This window comes from Pan paniscus, chromosome 5 (assembly GCF_029289425.2).
Source record: "Pan paniscus chromosome 5, NHGRI_mPanPan1-v2.0_pri, whole genome shotgun sequence".
Taxonomy (NCBI): domain Eukaryota; kingdom Metazoa; phylum Chordata; class Mammalia; order Primates; family Hominidae; genus Pan; species Pan paniscus.
Window position 1 is genome coordinate 88,969,128 of NC_073254.2, and position 27,415 is coordinate 88,996,542.

General features: G+C 35.9%; 1 protein-coding gene across 2 annotated transcripts in view; it reads left to right on the plus strand.

Moving 5' to 3' along the window:
• ADGRB3 (adhesion G protein-coupled receptor B3) overlaps positions 1–27,415 on the plus strand; it is a 750,487-nt gene that overhangs the window by 328,297 nt on the left and 394,775 nt on the right. For both annotated transcript variants that reach the window (XM_003809552.7, XM_057302535.2), the window contains exons 7-9: positions 7,951–8,052; positions 8,424–8,530; positions 26,937–27,131. In XM_003809552.7, the coding sequence (XP_003809600.3) occupies positions 7,951–8,052; positions 8,424–8,530; positions 26,937–27,131 (404 nt within the window). The remainder of the gene's footprint in view (positions 1–7,950; positions 8,053–8,423; positions 8,531–26,936; positions 27,132–27,415) is intronic.

The window sequence follows — 27,415 nt, forward strand, 5'->3', positions numbered from 1 at the left end:
AGGTGACTGGGATATGATGGGTGCCCAGTAAATATTTGTTGAATGAATGAATTCTATAAGTGGCACTGAGAAGTACCTAGAAAGATCCCACTACTGGGGAATTCATAAAGATGAGATGGCAGAAAATCAATTGTTATTTTAATGTCTAAAGCTATTTTGCTTTTGGTATAAGCATAAATGGACCTATTTTCTGAGATAGACTCTTCAAAGAATGCCAAGTCACCTTTGTTAAAATATTTAAAGCAGCTGTACCATTTGACATTATTACTAAAATGCTGAAAACCCTGGACCAGTTTGCACCTGTGAATCTATGATTCCCCTGCCATCTTCCTTTTTAAAAATAATAATAATTTGTGTAGTGGATTTCTGTCTCCAAGAAGCACAATGAATCCAAGGCTTCATAAATTTACTGTGGAACAAAACAAAAAGTTGTTGACATCTCTAGGTTTAAAAAATTATTGATTTTTGCTTTTCATTTTGTTTGGCTGTTTGTAGGCAGACCAAACTGATAGTCATTAAGAAGATAAAATTCAGTAATAGAAAGATGTGGTTGGTCAAAGGAAAACAACTATTTAATCAGCTTCTTCCTGAACCAGAGTGAGGATGTGTGTAGGGCACATTGGGGGATTCTAAAAAACGGTCCTATAGGATCTTAGTAAGTCAGATATAGCCCTCCAAGGCCAAACTTAGTCATTACATGATACCCTGGAAACATCTTTTGACTAATTTTTAAGGTAACTGTAGTAGCTAACCTCCCTATCTTTCTGCTCCTAACTGGACACGGCTATCTACTGCTAGAGGATCCACCCCCCACCTCCATCCCCACCCCACACACAACGTCTACAGTATTTTTGCAAAATCATCTTCATTCTCTGCGATCTTAAGAAATAGGGTAATTCAAAAACAGATCTAGCCAAAAGAGAAAAATAAATCAGCTAAAAACATGTATAGATGTTACAAGGTGACAGGAAAGTGCTTTGGAGAAAGATAAAGGAGAGGAAGGGGTGGGAGTGTTTGAGGGGCAGTCAGTGGGGTCTGAGAATATGAGGTTTGAGAAAAGATTGAAGGCGGGAAAGACATGAGTCATGCAGACATGTTTGAGGGGGAGGAGGCGGGGGATAGTCAAGGCAGAAAGAACCTGCACACAAGCTCTGAGGTTGCAGTCGGCCTGTAGTATTGAAGAAGGGTGGAGAAGGCCTCCGCAGCTGGTGGGAAGCTGTGAGAGTGGAGCAGGGAAGAGGAGAGGTAAGCTGTAACTGATGCTAGTTTAATCATTAAACATTGTACTTGCATGAGGAGAGGACGTTTTATTTTTCCCCAACTAGTTGCCTTAAAAAAAAAAAAAAATGAAACATTGACTTATTTCACATATTTACTCTTACTCCCCACCTTGATTTTTAACCCATCAGATTCCGCAGCCGGCCTGGTAAACATTTCACCCTACTGGCTCACTAGTACCATCTAGTGGCTAAGGTTTGCAATGACCACATTTTCTAACCACACATTTGACCGTGGGGGAGGGGCAGGGAGCAACGAAGTACCTTTTGCCAGAATAATACTAAGTGTGAAAAACTTTCTGATACCCCGACAGGGAAATGAAGAAGTTCATGATACAAATTGAATCTTCGTTTTCTTATGTCACGACTGAATCAGGAAATCTAGTATTCAACTATAGCAACAGGTTTTATGAAATGTGTTTCAAAGTTCACCAATGGAACTAAAGGAAATTTGAATTTCAAAGCGTTGAGAACCAAAAAGATAGTACAAGTGAAGCAAAAGTGAAAGATTATAAATGAAGAGATAATGAGGGAGATAATGAACAGAAGTGGGATGTATGGATGGAGCAAAAAGAATAATCAAATATGACAGTCAGATTAGATTAACTACTGCCATGTCATTATTAAAAACGGACGAGTCGTTGTATCTAGAATTCAATTATGTAATAACCTATTCATGATGTATTTTTTGAACTTTAACATTTGTTCTAATTCTCCTTCTTTTAGTATTCTATAATAGTTTTTGGTTGGCATTTATAGAAACATGAATATCATTTATTACAGTACTGTCCAACATAGTCGTTATTTCAATTTAAATGTACATTAACTAAAATTAAATAAAATCCAAAATTCACTTCTCAATTGCACTAGCCACATTTTCCTAGCACCTACCATGCTGAACAGTGAAAATATAAAATATTTCTATCATTGAAAAAATTTTATTGGACAGTGCTGGTATGTTATTTCCCCAGTAAAAGTGATTTCTTTAATGAAAGTGTTTTGAACACCTACTGTACACTAGATACCACTGGAGTTCATTACAACAGATTAAAAAGATAAAGTAAAACCTGGCTAGTCTAAAAAGCAACACTGGGGAATTGGGGAGGTTCACAGATATAACCAAGTATTTTCAATCTGTTGTGAGAAGGGCTATAATATTCATATATTCAATAACTGAGATATTAGGAAAGAGTTATTGGAGAATACATCATTTAAGCAGCATTTTAAGGATAAATAGGAATTTTACCCCTCAAAATAAGGATATCCATGGGTTTCACATCTGTGGATTGAACCAACCACAGATCAAAAATATTCAGGAAAATTAACTGTGTGGCTGCTGCATAGGAGAGTAAATATGAGCCGTGATGGGAATGGTAGGCTACGGCCCGTATGAGCAGGGCCTTTGGATCACACTAAGCACAGCTATCTTAGTTCTTTCTGTATTATCCTGTCAGTACTGGAGAAGCATGGGAGGGTTTTAAGCAGAAAATTGTGGGATTAAACTTTATCTTAGAGATTACTCTTTTGATGTGGCATGAAAATTGGATTAAGGGGGCAGATGGAGGAGAGCAGTACCACTTACTACCCAGCTCCTCAACTCAGGAAGCAAGCATCATCCTTGACTCCTTTGTCTTCCTAAATTCTCACATAGTTTTGTCTACCTCTTCAATTTACCTTGTATCCACCAATTTTTCTCATCTTTAGTCTAATCATCCTACCTAAAGCCATCAATGTTTCAGGGTTGAAGCACTGCACTGGTCTCCTCCACGGCATTGGCCATCTAATCTACCCACAGAAGGCAAACTATCTTAAAATTTAAAATTGAATCATTTCACTTGTTTAGAACCCTTCAATGGCTGCCCATGTGGCCCTATAGGCTCTAATCATGGCCTCTCTCACCAGACCATTACTCTACACTTGGTCTTACTCTTCTCCTTCCAGCCCTGCTGAACTTGATGCCCCAAGCTCTTCCTTGCTTCAAGGCCTTTGCACAAACTGTTTTCTCTGCCTGGAGCATTTATTGTACCGCACACTGCCAGTTTTAATTATATGTCACTTTCTCCAGGAAGCCTTCCTTGATTCTTCAGTTTTTAGGTTAAAATAGCACCCTGTACTTACTGTTTGAAGTGCTCATCATAATTGTACTCAAGTAATTTTTTGTTTCACCTTGCCTCCTCCCTTTGACTAAAAGAATGTCTAGGTAGACTACTTTTCTTTTCTTCTTTCTTTTTTTTTTTTTTTTTTTTTAATGGAGTCTCGATCTGTCACCCAGGCTGGAGTGCAGTGACACGATCTTGGCTCACTGCAAACCCTGCCTCCCGGGTTCAAGCAATTCTTCTGCTTCAGCCTCCTAAGTAGCTGGGACTACAGGTGCACGCCACCACGCCCAGCTAATTGTTGTATTTTTAGTAGAGATGGGGTTTCATCAGGCTGGTCTTGAACTCCCGACCTCATGATCTTCCCGCCTCGGCCTTCCAAAGTGCTGGGATTATAGGCATGAGCCACTGTGCCCGTCCCAGACTGCATTTCTTATGCGCCATTGGTTCTTCTAAAGCAGGGCCTAGCACCATGTTACATTAACAGGGCCTAGCTCTAGCACATATTAGGTAAAAATGTAGCCTAGCACATGTTAGTGCTAACACAGGTCCTAGGACACAGGCCCAGCACATGTGAGGTAAGTGCATGAAATAACCAATGAGGTTGTTCCCCTAAATTAACCAGGACAGAATGAATGCCTGGGTGAGTGGTGGAGGTAAAATCATGGAAGGTTAAGAGTAAGATAAGGATGACTAGAAGATGAATCCAATGGTTTTAGTTATGGGAACAAGATTGTAGTACCATTAGCAGAGTTAGGAAATGCAAGGAGAGGAAACAAGCAGCATTGTGGAGAATAATACTGGGAATTGAAGTGTGAGCAGCTTCACCTGAGATTTCTTTGGAATAGCCAAGTAAAAAATGCCACTCAGAAACTGGCTATGCCAGCCTAAACCCAAGAAAGATAGCTGAACCAAAGAAACATGTATAGTTGGCCGTCAGTATTCATGGGTTTCATCTCTGTGGATTGAACCAACCACAAATCAAAAATATTCAGAAAAAAATGACGTCTGTATTGGACATGTACAAAGTTTTTTCTAGTCATTATTTCCTAAACAATACAGTATAGCAACTATTTATATAGCATTTACATTGAGTTAAGTATTATAAATAGTATATAGATGTCTTACGGTACAGTCATACTTTGGTTCCAGGACCCTGTGTCTACTAAAATCCTGTCTACTCAATGCCTGCAGACCACCCTGCAGAATCTGTGTGTTGGAAAAGTCTGCCCTTCTTAGATGCAGGTCTCACATCTTGCCAATATCGTATTTTCAATAAGTGTTTAGTTGAAAAAAATCCACATATAAGTGGACCCATGCAGCTCAAACCTGTGTTGTTCAAGGATTAACTGTATACAAGAGGAAGAGCGTAGGTTACATGCAAATACTATACCATTTTATATCAGGGAGTTGAGCATCAGTGAATTTTGGTATCTGCAGGAGATCCTGGTACAAATCCCCCATAGAGGACAGGGATGACTGTATGTGTTCCTAATACATAGTGGAAGTAGAAGGCATGTGTCCAGGCATGACTGCCATATAGCAAGAAAAGTGTGGGATCAGAAACAACTGATTACGTACTTATTGAGGCTCCAACATTTACTAACTTTTCTTCTTTTCCACCGCTTCCCCTTCATTGGCATTAATCTGGGCACCACGAGTTTCATAGCAGTACCTTCCCTCACCACTGTCTGGTCTCTGGGCTTTGCCTTTTCTTCCTGACACTGCTGCTGCTCTCCTTAGGAGACACTTCCAAGGACCTCTGTGGCCCACTGGTGGGAGGCAGGATGGGGCAGCAGGGCCAGGAGCATGTGCTTTCCAAAGGGTGGGGCACAGATGCAACAGGCAGTGAAGTAGCTCTGGCTTGCTAACCTTTGGGACCAGTGTGGGAATGTGTGGTTATTGGTGCTTCACTACTGGTGGCTGCTGTATCTCTTAGTTTATTTTCCTGTTGTTTCTATTCCCAAGATATTGAAGGAGTTAGCCCTACCTAGTGGCTGCCCCTACCCTCACTTGAGTTGTAGATTTTTTTGTGATTAGTTTTATTATTTTATATTTTTGATTTATGATAGGTCCTCTCCTACTCATCACCACCATTCCCAAGCCAAACTGTGACAAATCCAGTTCTTGTGTCCTGGGAAAGGGCCTTGCCAACCTCAGCACAGCTCTCCTGCCCCATTTAACAGCCCAGGTGCTTTGATGGAGCCAGGAGGGCATGGCCAGGCTCCCGAATGGGGAGGGTTTGGAGCACCTGGCAAAATGACTCCTCCCCATCCAACCTCCCCCTCCTGCACTCAGTTTCTCCTCTGGATTCAATATGTAATAAAGTTTGGAATTTGAAGAAGAAAAGTAGTTCATTTGCTTCTCTGTGCTTCTGTTTTCCCATGTGGTAAATAAGGATCATAGTCACCTCTAACTCATAGGTGCTAACTCATAGGTGGTTGGGAGAGAGCAAATGTGTCCATGCATGTAAAACTCTCCAAAAGGACTTAATAAATACTAATATGATTATATTACTATTATTAATATGTTTGAAATTATCCAAGAAAAACACTTAACATAAGGAAGAAGTAAGGTATGAATGATTCTGAGAAGGACACAAAGAATGAGACAAAGAAAGAATGCTCTGAGGGTTTGGTGGAGGAGTGTTGGAGAATGGCTTAAGATGCTGAAGAAAGTATTTCCAAGAAGGTGAGAAAAGTCAAAATATAGTAGTACAGACAAGGCCCAGACTGTGTGAGACGAAGATGAGGTTTGTTGGTAGATCATTGGTAAGGTTAGGAGGAGACAGCTTATGAAAATGGGGCTGGTGAAGGTTGAATTAACTGCTAAACCCTCCACCAAGCAAAGAGGACACAAATTGAAAACATTGCCTATGTGTTTTAATGGGAACCTGGAATAAATAAATGAATATATATTTATATATACTCAGAGGGAGAGAACTATCTTAAACAATTCAAGGTCGTGAAGAGTATATGTGGGAAAAGAAAAGGAAGATGACTGAGGAGTGTGGATTCTAGGATCCAGTCCTGCTGACACCTCCACCAGCTCTGTCTCCTTAGACGAGCTTCCTCTTTTTGGGCCTTGGTGCCTTCATCTGTAAAGAGGAAGGAGTTGGAATAGTTGATCTTCAGTGACACTGTCAGCTTTGTAATACCCATGTGTTCAAACCATTCATCTTATCTTGGGTAATTATTATTTTTTAAATATTATTTCAAGATTTAATTTGTCAACTTGTATTCTTCCCCTACTGATAACTATAAGGTAATTTAATGAGTTCGTAAATTCTGAAATGGAATTGGTATCAGTAGAATGATGATTATCATGGATTAAATATTATATTATTCTGCAAGGAATATGTTTCTCCCAAGAAATCACACTCCTGTGTTTATTTAGGTACTTAGTATTTTAAGATCCTCACTTATTTATCAAGGTATTTATAAAACATATATTCATTTATTTATTTATTCAATTTTGAGCAACTTCATGTGGCAAACACACCATTAGGTACAAGTGATACAGAGGTGAGTAGATCCAAACAAGATCCCCAGCAAATAGTGAAGACTGATATATGAACATGTAAGTGACAATTTTGTATGAAAAGCACAACAGTGTGTGTGTCTAGAGAAGGGACTAATATTCTTTCATATGGGAACAAGATGTCACTTTTAACACAATATAGATAGACCTCATTCTTTCACTAGTATTTTGCATTTCATTATATTACAGTTAAACATCTGTTATTTTTGAAGTTATTTTTAATTTTCTTGCTCAATAATTAAATTGGGATTTTGAATATAATATGACAAAAAGATCAAATTGGTATATTTTTACTGCTATTATTGCTTTTAGTTGAAGAGGTAAAAAGTTACATATTTTTACTCTTTATGCTTATTTATTTTTAACATTTAATAGTTAATAATTTTAATATGCCTTTTTGTTTGTTGGAAGTCACTTTTTTGTATAACATCCTAAAATATTATAAATATTATTATTGATATGCCTGAATATGTTCAACTTGTAGGCAAATTCAAATGACCTCTATAAATAGTCTACGCAGTAAGCAGTTCAAAAAGAAATTACAATTCTGTAAATACTTTGTAGATACTGAAAGGAAATCTGATGGGTTTTTATCTATGTTTATGCCACTAACATTTCAGTAAACAATATACATTAAAGCAAATGAAAGAGCCTGTGCATGGTGGCTCAATTCTATAATCCTGGCACTTTGGGAGAAGCTCAAGATGAGCCTGGCAACATAAGGAGACCCTTTCTCTACATAGAATTAAAACAAAAAATCGGCCAGATGTGGCAACACATGTCTGTAGTCCTAGTTACTCAAGAGACTAAGGAGGGAGGATGGCTTGAGCCCAGTAGTTTGAGGCTGCACAGTGAGCTAGGATCATGCCAGTGCACTCCAGCCTGGGCAACAGAGTGAGACCCCGTCTCTAAAAAAAAGAAAGAAAAAAAAAGAAAACTAAAGAGCTCTGCAGTTAGAGAGGTGCCTTTGACAATTGTTTATTGCCAAAATTTTTTAAACACTACTGACATTCAAGTCCCTTTGTTTAAAATTGCAGCACCTTATGAAATATGCCCTGAGGATTATCTGATGTCGATGGTGTGGAAAAGAACTCCAGCAGGCGACTTGGCATTCAATCAATGTCCCCTGAATGCCACAGGTACAGTAGGATGACCCACCCAAACCCTAGTGATAATCCCCATCCAAGAACAGCATGCAGTGTTGGTTTATGAAGTCATGTTTTTGTCTTATATCCATAAATAAGTCTGTCCAATAAGCAAATAATGAAACAATTTTAGTAAAGTGCTTCGTAAATGAAGCCAATGAAGAGATATAGAAAATATTGCTGGTGTAATTGTTTCTCAGTGTGACTAATATGCATTATAAAAATAATCAAAATATCAATTTCATGTGCATGTTTTTTAAAGAAAAAAAAAGTACAAACTTAATTTTTAGCCTGATTCCCAGCTAAGTGTGATGCCTTCAAGCATCCCTATTATAAAGCTTCTCTCTGTTCTTTGTGACACACAGGCACCACTAGCAGACGCTGCTCTCTCAGTCTTCATGGAGTGGCCTTCTGGGAACAGCCGAGCTTTGCAAGATGCATATCAAATGAGTACAGACACTTGCAGCATTCAGTAGGTGCAAAGCCAGCTTTAGTACTTGCTCTGTTTATTTTTTGCTAATGATCACTGTGTGAGAATTTAACCTTCTGCTGTACAATCAAATCAGTAACATCTCTAAAAAAGAAATGCCTGAAGGAGAAAGCAATGTGATAGCTAATTTTTATAGGTCAGTGCTAAATTGTTTTGTTCCTAGGACTTGGGTTTTTATGGATCCTGCTATTTAAATGAAAGAACCCTTTGTCTAGTGGGGGAAGGGCCTGAGCAAAATCTGTTATTCAGTTTTACCCATAAAAGCTAAAGATATGCATTGTGGTTGGCTTAAGTCTGTGTTAAATACTTATTTTAAAATATCATACATTTTAAAATTAAATTATTTAAATTTGCAGTAGTTGGACAGTGATAAAGCTGTGTCACTTAGCTATCAAATTTCTCACTGCAGTTTGAGATTAAGACATTAAAATAAATGACAGTGTTATTGCACCAGAGAAACTTAATTACTCCCAAAAGATTACATGGGCCAAATTTTCCAAAAAAGTAGCTCTTCTTTTCCCACATATCATTGACTTATTCACAGAGTATGATGCATGAATATTTTGAGCACAGTTACATTTTGCTTGGTATTTTACAAGTACAAGTCATTGTCATTACTGCAGACTGTTGTCATTTCATCCTGACAGTCAAGAGGGCCTCCATACATGAATAAACACTGTAGAGTGTAGAACAAAATATGAGCATGAGCCAACTGGGAAGTTTAATCTTGGCAGGAGTGATGTTTACTTAAATGCCTTTATGTTTTGTTGTGCTTGTATTTTCTTTTACTGTTCTTACTGTCACTCAAAAATATACAGAACTTTTGTAAGAATCCTAAAGAGTATTCTTGCTTGTGGATGGAGAAATAGCTTATACAATAACAACCCCTATCAACTAATAGAATTAGTATTTGTTTCATTATCAGAAAAACAAAGAAATGCATTTTTTTTAAATCTGAAAGTCAAATTCTGTACAGCATGTTTCCTTATGAAACTTGGAGTTAAATTTATCATTATTTAACTATCTGGAGAATTATTTCTGTCATTATATATACTTATGTATATCTATATACAGTTGACCCTTGAATAATGTGGCAGTTAGGGGCGCCAACACCCAGGGCAGTCAAAAATCCATATGTAACTTTTGACTCCCTTCAAATTTACTGATAGCCTGTTCTTGACCAGTAAGGAAGGCTCACCGATAACAAAAACAGTTTATTAACACATATTCCATATGTTACATATATTTTGTACTGTATTTTTACAATAAAGTAAGCTAGAGAAAAGAAAATGTTATTAAGAAAATCATAAAGAAGATAAATTATATTTGCTTGAATAGTGGAAGTGGATTATTATAAAAGTCTTCATCCTCATTATCTTTAGGCTGAGAAGGAGAAAGAGGAGGGGTTGGTCTTGCAGGCTCAGGAGTGGCAGAGGCAATACAAAATCTGCATGTAAGTGGACTGCACAGTTCAAACCTGTGTTGTTCAAGGGCCATTGCTACAGATATGTGTATAGCAGTAATTGATGATTATTTGGCTATATACAGCCTTATTTCTGTTGTAAATATATACTTACAATATAGAAAAATATGTAATTTTTTTATATTTATCACATAAACATAAAGTTTTATATTTTTCTATCATGTAATATTCATTATATTGATATAAATTCAAAAATAGAAATATAAATAAGATTTTATATTTATATATTATATGCAGATATATAAATATAAATATACACATGTACTTTTTATAATCTTTTGTTTCTATTTAGAGACAAAAATATATATAAATGAGGGAATATAACATATAGCTTAGCTTCATAATATAAAATGTAAGAATATGAAATATAAAGCTTCTTTTATTAATAGCTGTCAATAACTGAGACCATTATATTTCAAAATTAGGTATAAGTAAAAATGTATAAATTAAATTTTAATGGATTTTTTTTCTAATTTTAGTCATTAGACTTTGTTTACTTTAATTATATCCATATTCAGTTCTTGTTCAGTCATGGTGATGAATGGGAATAATTGCATGGATTAAGTAAATAACGGAGCAATCTTTACAAATTTGCTAAGAATTAATAGTATCACTTTTGTTGCAGAAAATTTTCACTTTCCAAATGTACTGTTTTGTACTGCAACATTTAAATGGGGTTTCATTCTTGAGTGCAGGCCATCTGATAATGGATTAAGATAGATACACTCAGTGAAATAGAAGAAATGAAATCTCAAAGTGTGAATCCTGTTGAAATTATTCAGTCAATAATTGACAGCAAATATGAATATGCCCTTGTTGACTTGGGTACAATTATCAGGTGCGTGATCTTGTATAGTAAAAAGCTGCCTCTGTTTATTCGGCTCCTACATAGTACCAGGCACTAGGCTGGAAACTTTCATAAATGAATCCCAGTCCTCACAAGAATCTGCAAGATGGGTGTCCATGCCGCAGTTTACATAAAAAGAATCTGAATATCTGTAGGGGAGCAGTCACTTCAGTGAGGTAAAGAGTGAAAAGTATGCCCTAGGCACAATTGTTCCAAAACCTAATCTCTTTTCTTTAGGCCATTCAACCTTCTGAACTTTTGATATGAAATCATCTGTCTTATACTCTATTGCTGGGAGCAGTATTTTCTGCTTACATGTTCTTAGGAAAAGTCATATGATCACACTCAAGTCTTAGCTTGCTATTTACAAAATGGAATTGGTTCCATCATCTTAGCACCTGTGGAAGTTTTGGAATGGAACAAATGAGATATATGAAATAATCATACATTGTGAAAGAGTTGTGTAACAATGGGCATTAATATTTCTGGGTTCAGAAAATTGATTTTGAGTTTAAAGTATTATTTCAATAAGAATAAAATTTTGGAACTCAACATATTGTTAATTTGAGCTGTACCTGTAGAAAAGTATAGATAAATTAGATATGGATAGATGGTTGGATAGGTAGGTAGGTAGGTAGATAGATACATAGATAGATAGGTAGGTAGATAGATACACAGATAGATGATAGAGATAAGATAGATGTTGCATATATTTTGGCATATGAATTATGCTTAAATACATGTATGAAATATACACACACATTTGTACATGCATACATACACAAATCTAGGGCTTGCCTAAAGAGCATGATCTTTTTACATGTTCAGTAAAGTATAGGATGAATGAATGTATGCTTTCAATAATGATTATGTCACACATCAGCCTCATCATCCACACTCTGCATACTCAATTGGAAACAGAAATGAGATCAACGTTTCTGCATAGTCTTACTCATTCTGTTGCTTTGCTAAGTCATGCTTTGTCTAAGTAACAAAACTGGATAATATTTGTGATATAGAACATTTGAGACTTCCTCAAATTCTTAAATTAGTTTGGAGACTGTGCATTTTTCTCCTCTAGTAGAGTTTATCATTTCAGCATTTAATCCTTGAGAGATTTCATTTCCTTACCCCTCTATATTCTAAAAGTTCATTCAATAATAATTAATTATAATCTACTGTAGAAAAATATTTAAAATAGGGAGATCTATGTTTTCCAACTATTTGAAACATAGATTACAATATATGTGTATACCTACTTTATAAATATATAGCAATCACCTAAATTTGAAATGAAATTTTATCATTAATAAACATTAGTTGTGTATGTTCTGTGAACTCTCAATTATAAACCAGTTGAGGTAAACAAAAGGGCCATCAATAAGTTTAAGATATAAAATCACTAATCTGTCATGTTGGACATTTGGTTTTTTTCTTTTGTTGTAAATCTTCATTGCTATAGTTCCTAACACAATACTAAGCATATACTATTAATAAATATTTCAAAGATTTTTGAGTAAAGCACGACTTTGCTACTTTTCTTATCAGTAGAAGGATACTAGCAGCTGGAGAGTTCTGAGAAGCTGATACACCAGACTTAATGTTTATGCATATTAACCACATGAAAGGAACGAGTATTAGCCTTCATGTGCAATTTCTCCAGCCCCCAAATACCTAGAAATGTGTAGTGATTGGTGACATCACTTTATGAAATTATTTGGCCATTGTATAACAATTTCAATTAGTTAATACTTATGAAGTTTATTTGGAAGCCTTATAAGATGCAAAGTTAGACACTATCATACCAATGTTGTTTTTTAAAAAAGACACAAATACACATATCCAATTAAATAAAATTGAGAATATGAGAACAAAGTGCTAAACATTGTGAGATTCTTGGAAAGTTTAAATTTTTAATATGTTAATGTTTCATTTGATACTCTGGAGTATTTTTTGAATTGTATACCAGACAAAGTAAACATAATTGCAGAACTCTTGAAAAATAGGCACAGGAGTCAAATAAATTAACAATATCATTTCTTATTACTTATAAGCTATTTGGAGAACATGACTAAATATTGTAGTCCAGTGGGCCAGCCTACACTTGAACAAATAGACTTATTTTGTCTTTGGTATATGTGAACAATCACAGGCAACATTCTCTTTCTCTCCCTCTTCTCTCCTCTTCCTCCTCTTCCTCTCTTTTACATACATACAAACACACACCTGTGGAGACAAGCTGTGTGTAACTGGCAGAATGTATGCCCCTGTAGGTAGACAAATCTAAAGCGAAGGGGGTTGATCCAAGCATACCAATGCTTTCTCCTAAATTTATTGGACAGGTATATCACTCCTCCTTCCCTGGAGATGAGTGAGTGATGAAGATGGAGAAAGGCTAAAGATACTACTCTAATGGAAGCTCTTCCATAGGGAAATATGAAGAGTTAGGTATAAATGTCCCCTTTTAGGTTATTGTTCCTTAAAACTCTGTTTCTATGATTCAAATCTTCATTGAACAAACAGATACAAATGTTGGAGTGATTATTTAGTCATCTTTACCTAAAATTTTTTACATATGTTAAAGAACTTGAATCCCACTTAAGGACTTTATTTCTCCTACTTTCCTCTACTCTTATGGGTAGTTTATTAGAACAGATAGCTGGAGCTACAGACAGAGAGACAAAGAAACTGAGACAAAGAGAAAGAGACAGAAAGTAGGAGAATATTTGCTTTCCTTTTTTCTCCCTACTTTCTCTCAAGTTAATGCAACAAAACTCCTCACATATCACACTTTTTTGGTCACCATCTCATTGCACAAATGCTCAGCACATTGCCTAAAAGACGATAACACATTTTATTACTTCAGCTTATTTGGGGGAAGAAAACAAAACAATACCATCATAGGTCTCGTTTACAACAAATATGTATTGAGCTAAAAAGTATGCCTGCCTTATTGTTTCTTTAATGAGCAATTAAGAAACCAGTAAACGAATGCCCAGGTTCAGCTGGTCATAGGAACTAGCAGATGATTTTAATTTTCAAGTATTCACCAATTAGGTGGGGGTGAGTGAGCCTGTGAGACAGGAGTTACCTGTTCTGCAAGTTCTATGTAATACAATAAGGCTGGAACATGACAAGTCATGGAAAAGCAGGGAGCACCTAAATCAGTAGTTCTTAATCCTGACAACATTATTATCATGTGGAAGTTCTTAACCCTGAATCAATAAGGAAGTCACTCCAGATCAATTAAACAGGATTGTTACCAGACCGTAGTACACATTCAGTAACTGTGAGTTATTATTATTACTAATTATAACATTGATTTTCGTATCCATATACATGTATTTCTAACTACATGGTCCTCTCATGAAATCATGTGGACAACTTAGTACTCAAGACATAGCATTTTACTGCCTTTTAATTCTTGTCACCACGCTCCAAAATGTTGTGAGTACTCACTTACGGAATTCAAATAATCATTGCAGAACCCAACAATAACAAGGAAAAGTTAAAGAGTATTGCTTTCTCTAAAATGGGCAGAAGTCTCTTTATTTTATTCAGAACCACCTGTTAGAGTTTTGAGATCTGAGTTCAGCTCCACAGTTATGGAGTTTTTAACATGTGGTCCTGAATAAAATTATGTGTTCACTGTGTTTACAGCAAATAATAATAGCTCACTTTTATTGAAGCTGATGGGAAACAAACAAACTTGGAAGGGAGGTGTTATTTAAATCTTTCTTTTCTAAGCAATTCATATGTCAGAGTTTACAACATATTTCAGAAATTCCTAATGAGTTTTCCATTATGCCTGTAAAACTTTCAATTGTATTGACTTCATGTATTCTATTATAAGTCTAGAACAGGGCTGGTGAACTGCTTCTATAAGAACAAGATAGTAAATACTTTAGTAAATACTTTACATGCCATATGGCTTATGTTGCAACTATTCAACTCTGCTTTGTATCACAAGAGCACAGCTACAGACGGTAAATAACAAATGGGCATGACTGTGTTTCAGCAAAACTTATACAAAAACAAGCAATGGGTTGGATTTGGCCTGCAGGCTGTAGTTTACTGACTGCTAGTCTAGAATACACTTTGTTTCTGTTTTTAAGATCACAACACTTTTGGGGTTCTCCAAAGAATGGACAATATCTATTTTGTTATGTATGTATTTATTTATTTATTTTAGACAGAGTCTCACTCTGTTGCCCAGGCTGGAGTGCAACGGTGCGATCTCGGCTCACTGCAACCTCTGCCTCCCAGGTTCAAGCGATTCTCCTGCCTCAGCCTCCTGAGTAGCTGGGATTACAGGTGCCTGCCACCACGCCTGGCTAATTTTTGTATTTTCAGTAGAAACGGGTTTTCATCATGTTGGCCGGGCTGGTCTCGAACTCCTGACCTCGTGATCTGCCCGCCTCGGCCTCCCAAAGTACATTTATAACTCTAACATCTGCATAATCTGTGAGTCTACTTGGCTTTTCTTTTTGTCTGTCATATCTCCTGGCCACTTTTCATATCTGGTAATATTTTATTGAATGTCAGACATTGCATAAAATAAACATATGGGTTTCAAATCATACCGGCTAATGTATCCCAAAAAGTATCCTTCCTTTCCTTAGCTATTCAAATACAGTGAGGAGTTGATACTTTAATTCATTCGGAAATTGATCTGGGTCAGGGCTGTTTTGCACTTTTAATAAGACTATATCTGCTTAGGCTGCCTTTCTCCATGATGTTTGTAGAGCCTACATGTGCCCATCCTGTCAGCTCTGAGAGACAGAGGGAGATTCAGCTCAGCCTTCAGAAGTTGCTAGTTCCATGTTCTAGCTTTCTGCCCAAGCAACTTCAAATCTGTCAGCTGTCTTGAGGGTGAGACCAACTGGGTGCTTAACACTGGACTCTTCCCTCAGTTCCCAAAGCTCTTAAAGAAAAGGGAAAATTGCAATTCTGCATTTAAGAAGTCTTCATCCTATCTCCTCAGCTTTTTACACAGGGCAGAAGCTCAGCAAATGTCTCACGAGAAAAAAAAATCTCAGCAGGATTTTTAGGGCCCCTCAAATTTTCACTATATTTTTCCATCTCTGGCTAACCAAATTATATTCATTTATCTTTCTACCCGAGAGGTGCTCTGCCTCACCCATACTTGACCCTCAATTCTTACCCAGAATTAAGAAACTTTCGCAGGAGAAAAAAAAATGAATTAAATATTTGGCTTACCTCAGAAAAGATCTCTACTTTCTGGAAATTTAGTTCATCTCATTCTCACTACTTACATAGCTCTCTGATGTCCTTGAAAGTGCCATTTTTGTAATTTATGTGAGTTTTTCTAGTTGCAATGACAAAATCATTGGTCTTATATAAGTGAGACATTATCCCAAACCAGTAAATTTAAATTGTATTATAAAAAAGAAAAATAATCTTTAGTCACATATGATTGTGTTCCCTTGGAAACTTTAAGGAAGCCTAATATGTATATGAAATATCTCTAATAAATATACTTTTTTTCCATTTTTAACCTTATAACTTACTACTGATTATATCACTAAAAGCTGAGGAGATTTTTAAGCTTCTCCCAAAGTATGCCTTTAGTGTGGCTTGGAGGATAAATGTTAGAGTCAGTTTTAGGCATTGAAACTTTTTGAAGTGTCTTCACGGCCATACCACCCTGAATGGGCCTGATCTTGTCTGAAACTTTTTGAAGTGAAACTTATTTATAGGATAGAATATAATTGTATAGTATATAACATATATATAGTATATATATAATTGTATAGTATAATTGTAATTGAATATAATTGTATAGAAAAGTATATTTAGACTAATACCAAAGGGAAAAAAATTACAAAAGAAACTATACTGTGTTATTCAATCATTTATGTATCCATTCATCTACCCATTAATTCATTATACAAATAATCATTGACCTTTAACTATGTGCCAAGTAGAGCTCAAGGACCTGGAGAAGCAACTTGAATGTAACACACAATAAATTCAATGTAAATATAAATAGACAGGAGATGAGATTAAAAATAATTACAAATTCTTACATGTTAAAGGAAATTAGCAGGGTGCCAACATACAGAATAATGTTTGGAAATGACTTCAGATTAAAATAAAATAAAATAAAAAACCGTGAGGTCTCTCTATTTCTTCTTAGAAATAACATTTAATACTGTGACCTGAAAGATGAGATGAATGCATGAGATAAACATGTAAACGGTAGAGAGAATGACTATGTCAGGAAATGACAGCACATTCCATGTAGCGAAAATAACATATGGAAATACCTTGAGGTCTTTAAGAAGGCAAAAAGATCTACTGGCCAGAGGTAGTAAGCAAGAAGAGAGTGTCATGACATGAGGCTGGAGAGAGCTGTGCCTTAAGGCCTTTGCTAGGAGTTTGGATTTAATACTAAGTGCAATGGGAACGCATTGAGAAGAGGGATGGTTTGATTAGATCTAATTAAAGAGGGTCATATGAGGTTTCTATGGAGGATAGACCATAGGGTGGCAGGACTGGAAACTTTGAAACCTGCTGCAGTAATCCAGACGAGAGATGATGGTGTCTTTTATTAAGGTTAGTAATCACATTTGGCTGGTTATAATGTCATTTTTCTGAGGCAGGGAAGGCAGGGCCATGAGGAATAATTTGGGACAGATGAGGTTTTGGGTTGCCAAAGGTTGTTTCTATTAAATCTGGAGAATGTAATTGGATATGGGAGTCGGAAACTCAGATTCTAATTTCTGGACAGGAAATAATTTTGGAAGTCATCAACACAAAGAACAGGAGATTAGGAAGTAAAAAATGGTTGTGTATTCATCCCTTTCTAAATTTTGATAATGAATGAGAGCAGAAGAATAGGGTAGTAGTTAGGAGGATGTGTAAGGCCAAAAATGGGTTTTGTATTATTTTGTTTTGTTTTAAATGAGAAATATTATAACATTTTTATATGTTAAAATAAATTATCCAGTAAAAATTTAGAAGAGAAACATGAAAAATTAAAGAAAACCCAAGAAGGCAAAAAGAAATGTTAGCCATAGCAAAAGTCAAAAAATTCACTTTGGTAGGAAAAAAGATACTTTCTCCTTTATAACCAGAGGAAAGCAGATGGGAAAGATGAATATAGTGAAAAGAGCTTAGTGGGTTTTGTGTGGGAGAGATTATGGGGTTTTCATCTGATGGATTTTTTTTTCTCCATTTAGTATGAGGCAGGATCATTAGCTAAGAGTGAGGATTTAGGAGGAAATATGTGTCTTTCCAAGAGAGATGAAAAGGTATAAAACAGTAATTTCCAGAAGGTTGAAAATAAGCCTATTAGAGAAATATAATAGGATTAGCAGGCTGCATTGTGTACAACCTGAAGTCTGAAATACAGAATTTAGAGTATAGCTGTCAGTTTAGTTATGATTTTTCTCCAACAAAGTTGAGCTACTTGTATGCAGGTGCAGGGAAGGTATTTGTTAAAGCCTTGCTATTCAGAATGTTTTCTGAGGACCAGAAGTATCCGCAGCACCTGAGAGCTTGTTAGAAATGTAGCATCTTAGACTGCCCCAGACTTACGTTATCAGAATCAGCAACTTTGAAAAGTGCTCTTTGTGATTCACTGCACATTAAAGTTTGAGAAACACTGTGGTAGATTTTATCCAGCGTTGATATTTTGATGAATCAATCCATTGGCATTAGAGAGAGGCAAAGAAGTAAAATGACTGTTAGTTAGCATCATACCATCACAAAACATATTATATTAGGTGATATCTGATTTTCCTCTTCTGGGCATATGGGAGGATTGTACTTCCTCACCCCCTTGATGTTAGGTACCTGTGTGACTAGTTCTGGTCAATTGGTTGTGCATGGAGGTGACCATTGCCGTGTCAGGCCTGAGAGTGTCATTCATTGCCATTGTAAGGTCTTTTATCCTCCGTCATCTCAAGCCCTTGAAGGACTGTAATAAACAGAGCCTCCCTGATGATGTGGGTTGCATATGCAGTGTGATAAATATTCCTTTGTGGCTTTCAGGTACTGAGATTTTGAAGTAGTTAGTACAGCATAATCTATCCTATTCTGACTGGTGTACAATCCCTAGAACCAGAAAAGTCAAGTAATGGAAATAGAATTGAGAAATCTACAGAGAAACATCATGTTACTTAGTGCTCTGCTTCTGATTGGGGGGGTTTCTAAAAGCTTGGGCACCAGTCTGTGGCCACTATACTGTTTTGAGCTCACAGAGCATGCTCTAGTTCCATCTGCTGGCTCAAAATATTTATGAGAACATCTAGATTTGTTTGATGTTTAGAAAAGACGTCTCACCTACATATGTCCTTTGCTCAGGATTGCAGTTTTGTCAAATTCTAGCCAAAAACTCTGAAATTAAAGCTATTCCTTGTTTATATTGGATAGGCAAATTTACTATGCTCTCATTCTTATTTTGGAAATTTCAGGTTTTACAGCAAAATATGCACAGTTTATACCTGACTCAATTTTCTCCATGGCTCAGTTTATTCCCAACAATAATTTTCAGTTCTCAAATTCATGCTGTCCAATCTCTCACTTCATATATTCCTCAGACAAGAAACTGGGATATCTGAAGCACTTTTGGCCAAATGCTGTTCAACACACAATTCTGAGTTCTATGTGATACCTATATGATTTATGCAGTGAAATTCTGGACCAAATCTGCCCTATCATATCGTCTCCAGACAATGATTTTATTTTCAGACTTGATGTTTCCACTTTAGGGCAACTCTGAGATGAACACAAACTCTTCATATCAAACATAGGGAAAATTAAGAAATATTCATTTACCAGAACTAAGGGTATACCTTCTTTTTCACATAGAATAATCTCTATATTTCCTGGAGACTTCAGGTAGATTTATAAATAATCAAATGCCATTGTCCAATGAGTGACTTTGGTCTTAGGAAATTACAGATTATGAACCAAATTAAAAGATGTATATTTAGATTGTTGCTTTATGAAAAAAGCTCTATGTATAATTATATTTTAATTGAAGCCACTTAGAACTGTGAAAGCCTTTAACATACCTTGCAGATGGGCTGTAGGAGTTGATGCTGAAAATAATATATAAATATATGATGTTTAAAATGTATCATTTGCACAGAGCAACTACGATAAAGCTTTTTTTAATATTCACACAATAGCGGCAACTGTGGCTGGCAGTGGGAGGCTTGAAATGAAAAGAATAAGATTATTTCAGAAACACACCTACTCTTTAAACCATGACCCTCTCCACATCTCTCTATAAAAAGAACAAGGAGGCTTAATCCTGAACTCTGAAGAGCAACTATTTTTAGACTCATTTTTCCCCCTTTCACTGTTGATCTTCTCAATAGTAGTAAATATGAATGACACAGAAACTTTTAAGACTTGTCCTTTGGAGCAATAATGCTCACAGTGTTGCAATGTGAGCAAGCATAATCACTGATAATTATAATTTTAAAAGGAAATATGAAAATTACAAAAAATCTTTCTGAATTATTTCCATGATTAAATTACAATAATCAAAACACACTACCCAAAGGAAATGGAGTCCTTAAGGTAACCTTGGGTTTTATTCAACCTCCACTTGAGTAAAACTACCTACAAAATCTTCTATAGGTATTGGTAAATGGCTTTAGAAACACTTACACATTATATTCCATAAAAACAACTACTACTCAAATAATTTTCAATACCTCAAGAGTCCGGTGAGTTGTTTCATGTCTTTTGTTTCTTCATATGAAAAAGATTGAATTTCTCCTTAACGCAAACATGGTTGATAATGATTTTTAAATATTCTGAACAGATTAAACATACGAACACATTTAAGTATTGTCAAAATAAGCATTTTGACAATTTCTAATGAAAGCACCATATAAAACCTGAGTGAAGCATATAGTATTAGTTAAGCACATGAACTAAGGATCAGACTGCCTGGGCTCAAATCTCCATAGTCACTACTTAGGAGCTGTGCAATCCTGGAGAATACAGTTAACCTTACTAAGTCTCCACTCCTTCATCTGTAAATGTGAATCATTATGGCACCTCCAAGGATTGTTTTAAAGCTCAAGTGAGGTACCCCTTATAAAACATGTAGTCTCATGCTTGCGATATAATCAGAATGATAAATGATTGTTGTTATTATTTTCTAAAGGTAGCAAGTATATAACTGTAGATGTCTAAAATTTCTGAATTCATTTGCCTACTTATATTAATTGGATATAGTTTACAAAGCAATTGTCAGGAAGTGTAAAAGTTCTCCAATTATTACATATTTCTTTGTTTTGAATAATTATGGACTACTGCTTTTACCTTGCCAACATTTGTGGATTATAGTTGAAAGTAAAATAAAATCCTCCTGTAGTTTTAGTTCAATTCAGCAAGCCCTTTGAACAGGTACTTTTGTGTGTCACATAGTGTTTTAGAGATTATAGGGGAAACAAAGATGAAGAAGAAACTACAGGCTCTTTAGGAGTTTATGGTCTAGTGGAATGGATAAGATAACAACACAAACACTATAGTAATATAAGATACAGCAAGATTACTTCTATGAGCCTGAAAATAGAGATCATATCATGATTGCAGTTATCCAAAAAGAATTCATGAAGGAGAAAAGAGAGAGAACAATTTAATGAGAGGATTTTGGGAGAGCATTTAAAGTGACAGAATAGCATGAGTCAGGGAGCAAAGACAGAATCCATGATTATTGCAGGGAGAAGTGGTGAGAAATTTAGACAGATTGTTACTAGGGTACTTGTAGTGGTCGTAATAGAGCAGTGGGGTGAACCAAGCTGACCATTATAGATCATAATGACTTCTGCATAAACTATAGGAAGTATATATTTTCAAATATTGACTTACAGCTTCTCTCAAAAGAAAGACCTAGGAATCCTTAGGTATTGGAAATTAACGCAGGGGGATATCAAAGCCAGAACTGTAGGAAAAAGCTATTGGAGTGTTAGATCATACATAAGCCTTGGCTGCTAGAAGCTGAGGTCCTCAAGCCTTTGTGAGGATGCTAACGACACCTCTCACACAAGCAGCGATGCCCTTCCAAGCCTCCAGCAATGACCCAGCACTGTATTGCTGCTCTAGCCTCATGAAGTAGAAAAACCCTATGCATTCTCAGGCCTGCAATGTGTCTAAGAAATTTGTAATTCATACAGAGTTTCTTGGAGAAGAGGAAATGAATTGCCTTTCAGAAATGGAAACTCCTAGTCTGAACCAAGAACAGATGGAATTAACATCAAAATTTGCATAAATTGATTCAGGACCAGTGAACTGCCTGAAGGCTCCACACCCAGAGAAATGCACTCAAAAGCATCCCTAACAACTGTTTCACAAACCAGGCACTTGGGGCTCCCAAAAGATAAATATATCCCACTGAATATAAGTTTACAATAATTATAAATATCATAAAGCAAAACATTATGAAGAAGAATCAGCAAATGCAGGAATCAGGAGACTCAGCAAAACAAGAAATTTAAGAGAATAGGAAATATTTTTTAAACTATAATATATTGTTTAAAATCGTTAAGACATGAAAGAACAGAAATAATTAAAATCATTAAGATGTGAAAGAACAAATAATTAAAGAATATGAAAAACTTTAAACAGAACTTCTATAAGTAAAATATTGTCATTGAAATTAATGAATAGAATAAATAGCCAATTAGATTCAGTTGAAGAAAGAATCAACCTTCTGGAAGTTAAGTACTGAAGACCTATACCAGGATCCATCTCGTGTCTATAGGAAAAGGATAGAGATGAGAAACACTATATAGCTAGCATTTTGAGAAATTGGATCTTGAATTTGGGAGAAGAGGAAACAGTCACTGAATGTCCACTTTTAACCTCTATTTTTATATTAACCCATCATAATAACAACATGATTATTTTCTCCTTTTTACAGATAAATCAAATAATCCTAGGAGAGAGTTAAATAATTTTTCCAATGGTTCTTTGTAATAAGTAGTAGAACCACAATTTAAATCTAGGTTTTATTATTACAACTGCTACTTAGACATGACATACTAACAAGATTTCCAGAAAGCATACTTTGTAGGTAACTGGAAATTTTAATTTACAACTTAAAAAGTTGTTGGGCTCAAACGAAATTTTGTACCTCTGATATTGATTTTGAAGACAACCAGGGAGAAAACAGTAGTTGAAAGGAAGTAGCAATAAGAGAAGTTGATATTTAAATAAGATATATGATATCAGGCAATTTTTTTTTGAGAGAGAAATATTGAAGAAGGGATTGGATGGGATTCAAAACCTTAGAAATAACCATAGAATTAAACCATAGAGATGACAATAAAGGAGGAGAAGTAGAATGCAAATAAAGGACAGTTTGAAACAAGGAAGAGGTAAGATGAGCAAACCCATTTATTCTCAACTTCACAATCCAGAAAGAAAAAAGGGAAAACAATCTAGCAGATAAACTTGGACATGTCATTCTAGGAAATAGGTAGTGAAAGGGTATACATAAGGCAAAAAAAAGAGAACTCTTCACAGTATGCATGTGTTGTGGATAGAAGATCAAGAACTGGGAAATTGTCTTTCAACTAAATACGTTCTGGACAGAAACGTATGTTATTCAAACATTCTTTATACCCTGTATAAAGACAACGAATAGTCTCACCAGTGTGTAAAAATATTACAAGGTAGTTGTCCCGAGTGCTTTTCACCGACAATGCCAGGAAGGATGCTAATCAGTGCCAATTGTTAGAGCTGGTGTTGTCATCTGGGCACCTGTTTGCTAAGAGCAGGACTGACAACAACTCATTCTACATAAGCCTTCTAAGCAGCTGTCAGATGGCAATGACGTTAATTTACTACTGACTTGGGCCAGATTTGATGCTGACCCAGACGTGACAGACTGGCTTTCCTATTAGTTGAGCCATCCAGTGCCTTCTGTAACTATTTTTATTGCAAACAGAAAGCATGTCTAAATGTTTTATTTCTCAAGATTCAATTCTATGTTGTGATGTTTTTGTTTGAGGAGATCTGTACAAGTTAAATCCCTCACAGGCACAGGTATGGGTTGCCAAAATAATAGAGAAAGGGCTGATTTGAGGCAGTCAGACATTAATTATTTACCGTGGCAACCACTGCTACATTCCATTCCTAATGGAGAACAATTTAGTCTTCTGCAGCTTTGAGTATCACAGCTGTGATTTGCATTGCCAGCACAAAACTGAGGACTGAATTTCATGACTTTTTTTAGGTTAGACTCTATTACCTTCATTTCTCTTCAAAACTTTCCTCACCCTTCATGCATATCCTGAGACACCCCTGTGCCTAATGTTATTGAGGAAGAGCAAAAGGACAAGTGCAGCTAGAGCACCAGACATTTTTCAGCTCAGAAGCAGCACTACCTCTTTAAGTCAGGTAGTGTGTTTGTCTCATGCTGTTTGTTACCAGTGTTTCCTATGGACTATGTTCATGAGTAAGTTACATCTTTCAAGTGTGCCTAACTTAATCCTATGACCTAACAACCTAAGCATAGATGGAAATTGATTCAATAACCCATCCATTCCTTTAACTCATTCATTCAGTATATTGAATAAGGTTCTAGATAATGGGAATAAAATAATAAACAAAACCTCCTCCTTCAGAAGGCTTATATTAATATTTTAATGGCACAGGCAGAAAAATGAAAAAACCAAGAAATAGAAGGCACAATGGCAGGTAAGGTTGAGCCTGATAAAGTCTGGGAGATGACTGAGAATGACACGGATTCCATTTTAGGTAGGAAGTCAGGTAAGACCTTTCTGAGAAGGCGACAAAAAGCATGTGAATGCTTGTGGAAAGACTATTCAAGGCCACTGCCATCCCCCAGCTCCCACAAAAAAAAAAAAAAAAGCAAGACAAAGGCCCTGAGATATGCATTTTCCTAATGTCATTGAGGAAGAGCAAAAAGACAAGTGCCACTAGAGCACAGCAAATGGCAGGGAAGGGGGAAGAACTCCGCAGAAACTAGAGCATGTAGGGCACACAGACCTTGGGAAAGCAAGATGCTTTCGTGTATGCTCTAGCTTCTGCTAATTATCTTAGGCTTGTGTGGGTTGAATTGTGTTAAGAAAATGACTTTTAAAACATTTTTAATATATAGATCTATTTTTCAAATCTCAGAAGAGACATGGTAAGCTGAGTCTCCAATGAACTCAATTACATAAATAATAAGCTGCAAAGTTGAAACACAAACCTAGGCACACCTGGCTCTAAAGCCCATTCCATTATATTGTACCACAAAGGTGTACTTAGGGCATAACAACTGAATTCACTGCAACAAAATTTTGCTATGCTGTTTGCTAAGACTGTGAATAAGGCAGGGAGACTACCCTCAAGTTTCAGAAAGACTATTGGGACAGAAAAATAAGCAGATAATCACCATTCTCTGTGATAAAAGTCATGTCTGTATAAAAGATAACAAGAGAAGGCTTTGATTAACTCTGTTTAGTTATTTAGAAGAACAAGAACTAAATATGAGTGGTTTTTAAAGAAGAGACCATGGAAGAAAAGAGGGTAGAATATCTATTGCGAAAATCTGAAGTCATGAAATGCATGACCTGAACAGAAAATTGCAAATAATTACCAGTAGTTTAGAAGCAACGCTGGAGTTCAGCCTGGTGGTACAGCCTGGTACAAAGTAGAAACCTGCTGGCTTCTACTTTGAGGGTTCATGTCCTTCTTATTGGCCAGTGCCGTGTCTCTTTCATGAATAAATACGTAAATATCACTCCATTACCAGACAATTAGCATTGACACTATAGAGATAGGTAAAAGCCAGTTTATTGATGCCGTGTCAGTCATTTGGGTTTTAGTCCATGGTTGATGGCAGCTACCAAAGAGAGATGAAAAGGAATGAAAGAATAGGGAGAAGTAAAGTACCTAAATATGTTATGACTTTTAGCATAACACAATGGAAATAAAGTATGTCTCTAAAGATTTTATTTTACCAAAATTGTTTTAGACATCTTTACAGAAAAAGAAAAGTAAAATATATGAGATTTCAACACTTTCTGAAATATAATACTTAGAAAATTTATACTTTTTTGATTAGTTCAGATTGATTGCCATACTTTAAAAGATTTGTTGGCACAGTTCTTGATGGGAAATTGGTAATTGCAATTAATGTACTTTAACCTTCCTATTTCACTATTTCTCTGGCCTGTTAATTATTGATTATTTCATGTTTTTTTAGTTAATTTTATAAAAAATTTAGCAAAGAAAAGGTACAGATTAAACTTTTAGTAAACAAGTGAAAGTATAATGGATTCCTGCTATTTCTTTACCTTCTCTTACCTTACTATTCTTTCGCATTATAAGATGTTTTTCCTCCCTTGAACTGTACAACAAGCAAATATAAGAATTGGTAGCACATTTCTCTGACCATCAAACTAATTTAAGCTTTGCATTTTCATAATTCATTCTGTTGCTGAAGACCCAGCAGAGAGTTTTCAATTGTTTTTGCTGTTTTTTTTTAAAAAAAAAAAGCTAAAGCAATCTGGTTTTCAATCATGTCATAGTAAATCTCCAAAGTTTAAAGATATTATAAGTAAATTTGTGCTGCTAATAACTTTCTTTGCTGCTCTATAGAGATGTGTTCATTTTAAGAGGTAAGGCAAAAGTTAATAAGCTCAGCTTGTTGGTAAAAATGGCCATTTTTGAAGTGTTTATAATCTCCCATCTCTGATCACACCTTACTAAACAGTCCCCCATGTTTACCACATGCTAAAGTATTTTTGATTTTTACTCCAATTAAGAACCTAAATTAATACACATTTTCCCAAATGTGTTGAATTGTGTGTTCTAACTAGAAATGGCAAGTTTGTCAAGCCTGCCGAAAAGTATACACTCATTAATTCTTGCATGCTGGATGTTTATCCATCTGAGTATGGGATACACACAATTTACAGTTTTCAAATCCTCCCAAGCATTGCAAGGCTATTTTAAGTTAATTGAGCAATTTTAAATAAAGTTGTTTGATGAAGTTATTCAGATAAATGGTAATGAAGATTCTGATGTTTGCTCTGTTCTTTTGACCATCACAGATTAAAGAGCACCTTGCTAAGGGGCAGCGAATGCTGGCAGGTGATGGAATGTCCCAGGTGACCAAGACACTGTTGGATTTAACTCAGAGAAAAAATTTCTATGCAGGCGATCTTCTGATGTCTGTGGAGATCCTGAGAAATGTGACAGACACATTTAAAAGGGCAAGTTACATCCCTGCATCTGATGGTGTCCAGGTAAGGGAGACAAGTTCGTGAAGGAAAGGGCTAGTGGAGATGCAATCAATTTTTGGTCCCACGAAGCCAGTGCAGCCGTCTTGGAGGCGGACTGGAGGAAGAGAATGCTCATCCAAGTTATGCTTAGTGTGAGCTCTGGAAATGACCTCAGTTCCCTTAGTCATTCTCCACCTCAATGTCCTCGCCCATAAAATGCATATATTACACCTCAAGGAGATACTGAATGAGAACCTGTATGAAGTGCTTTGAGCCCCCAGATAAAAGGCACTATAGCAAATTCAAGG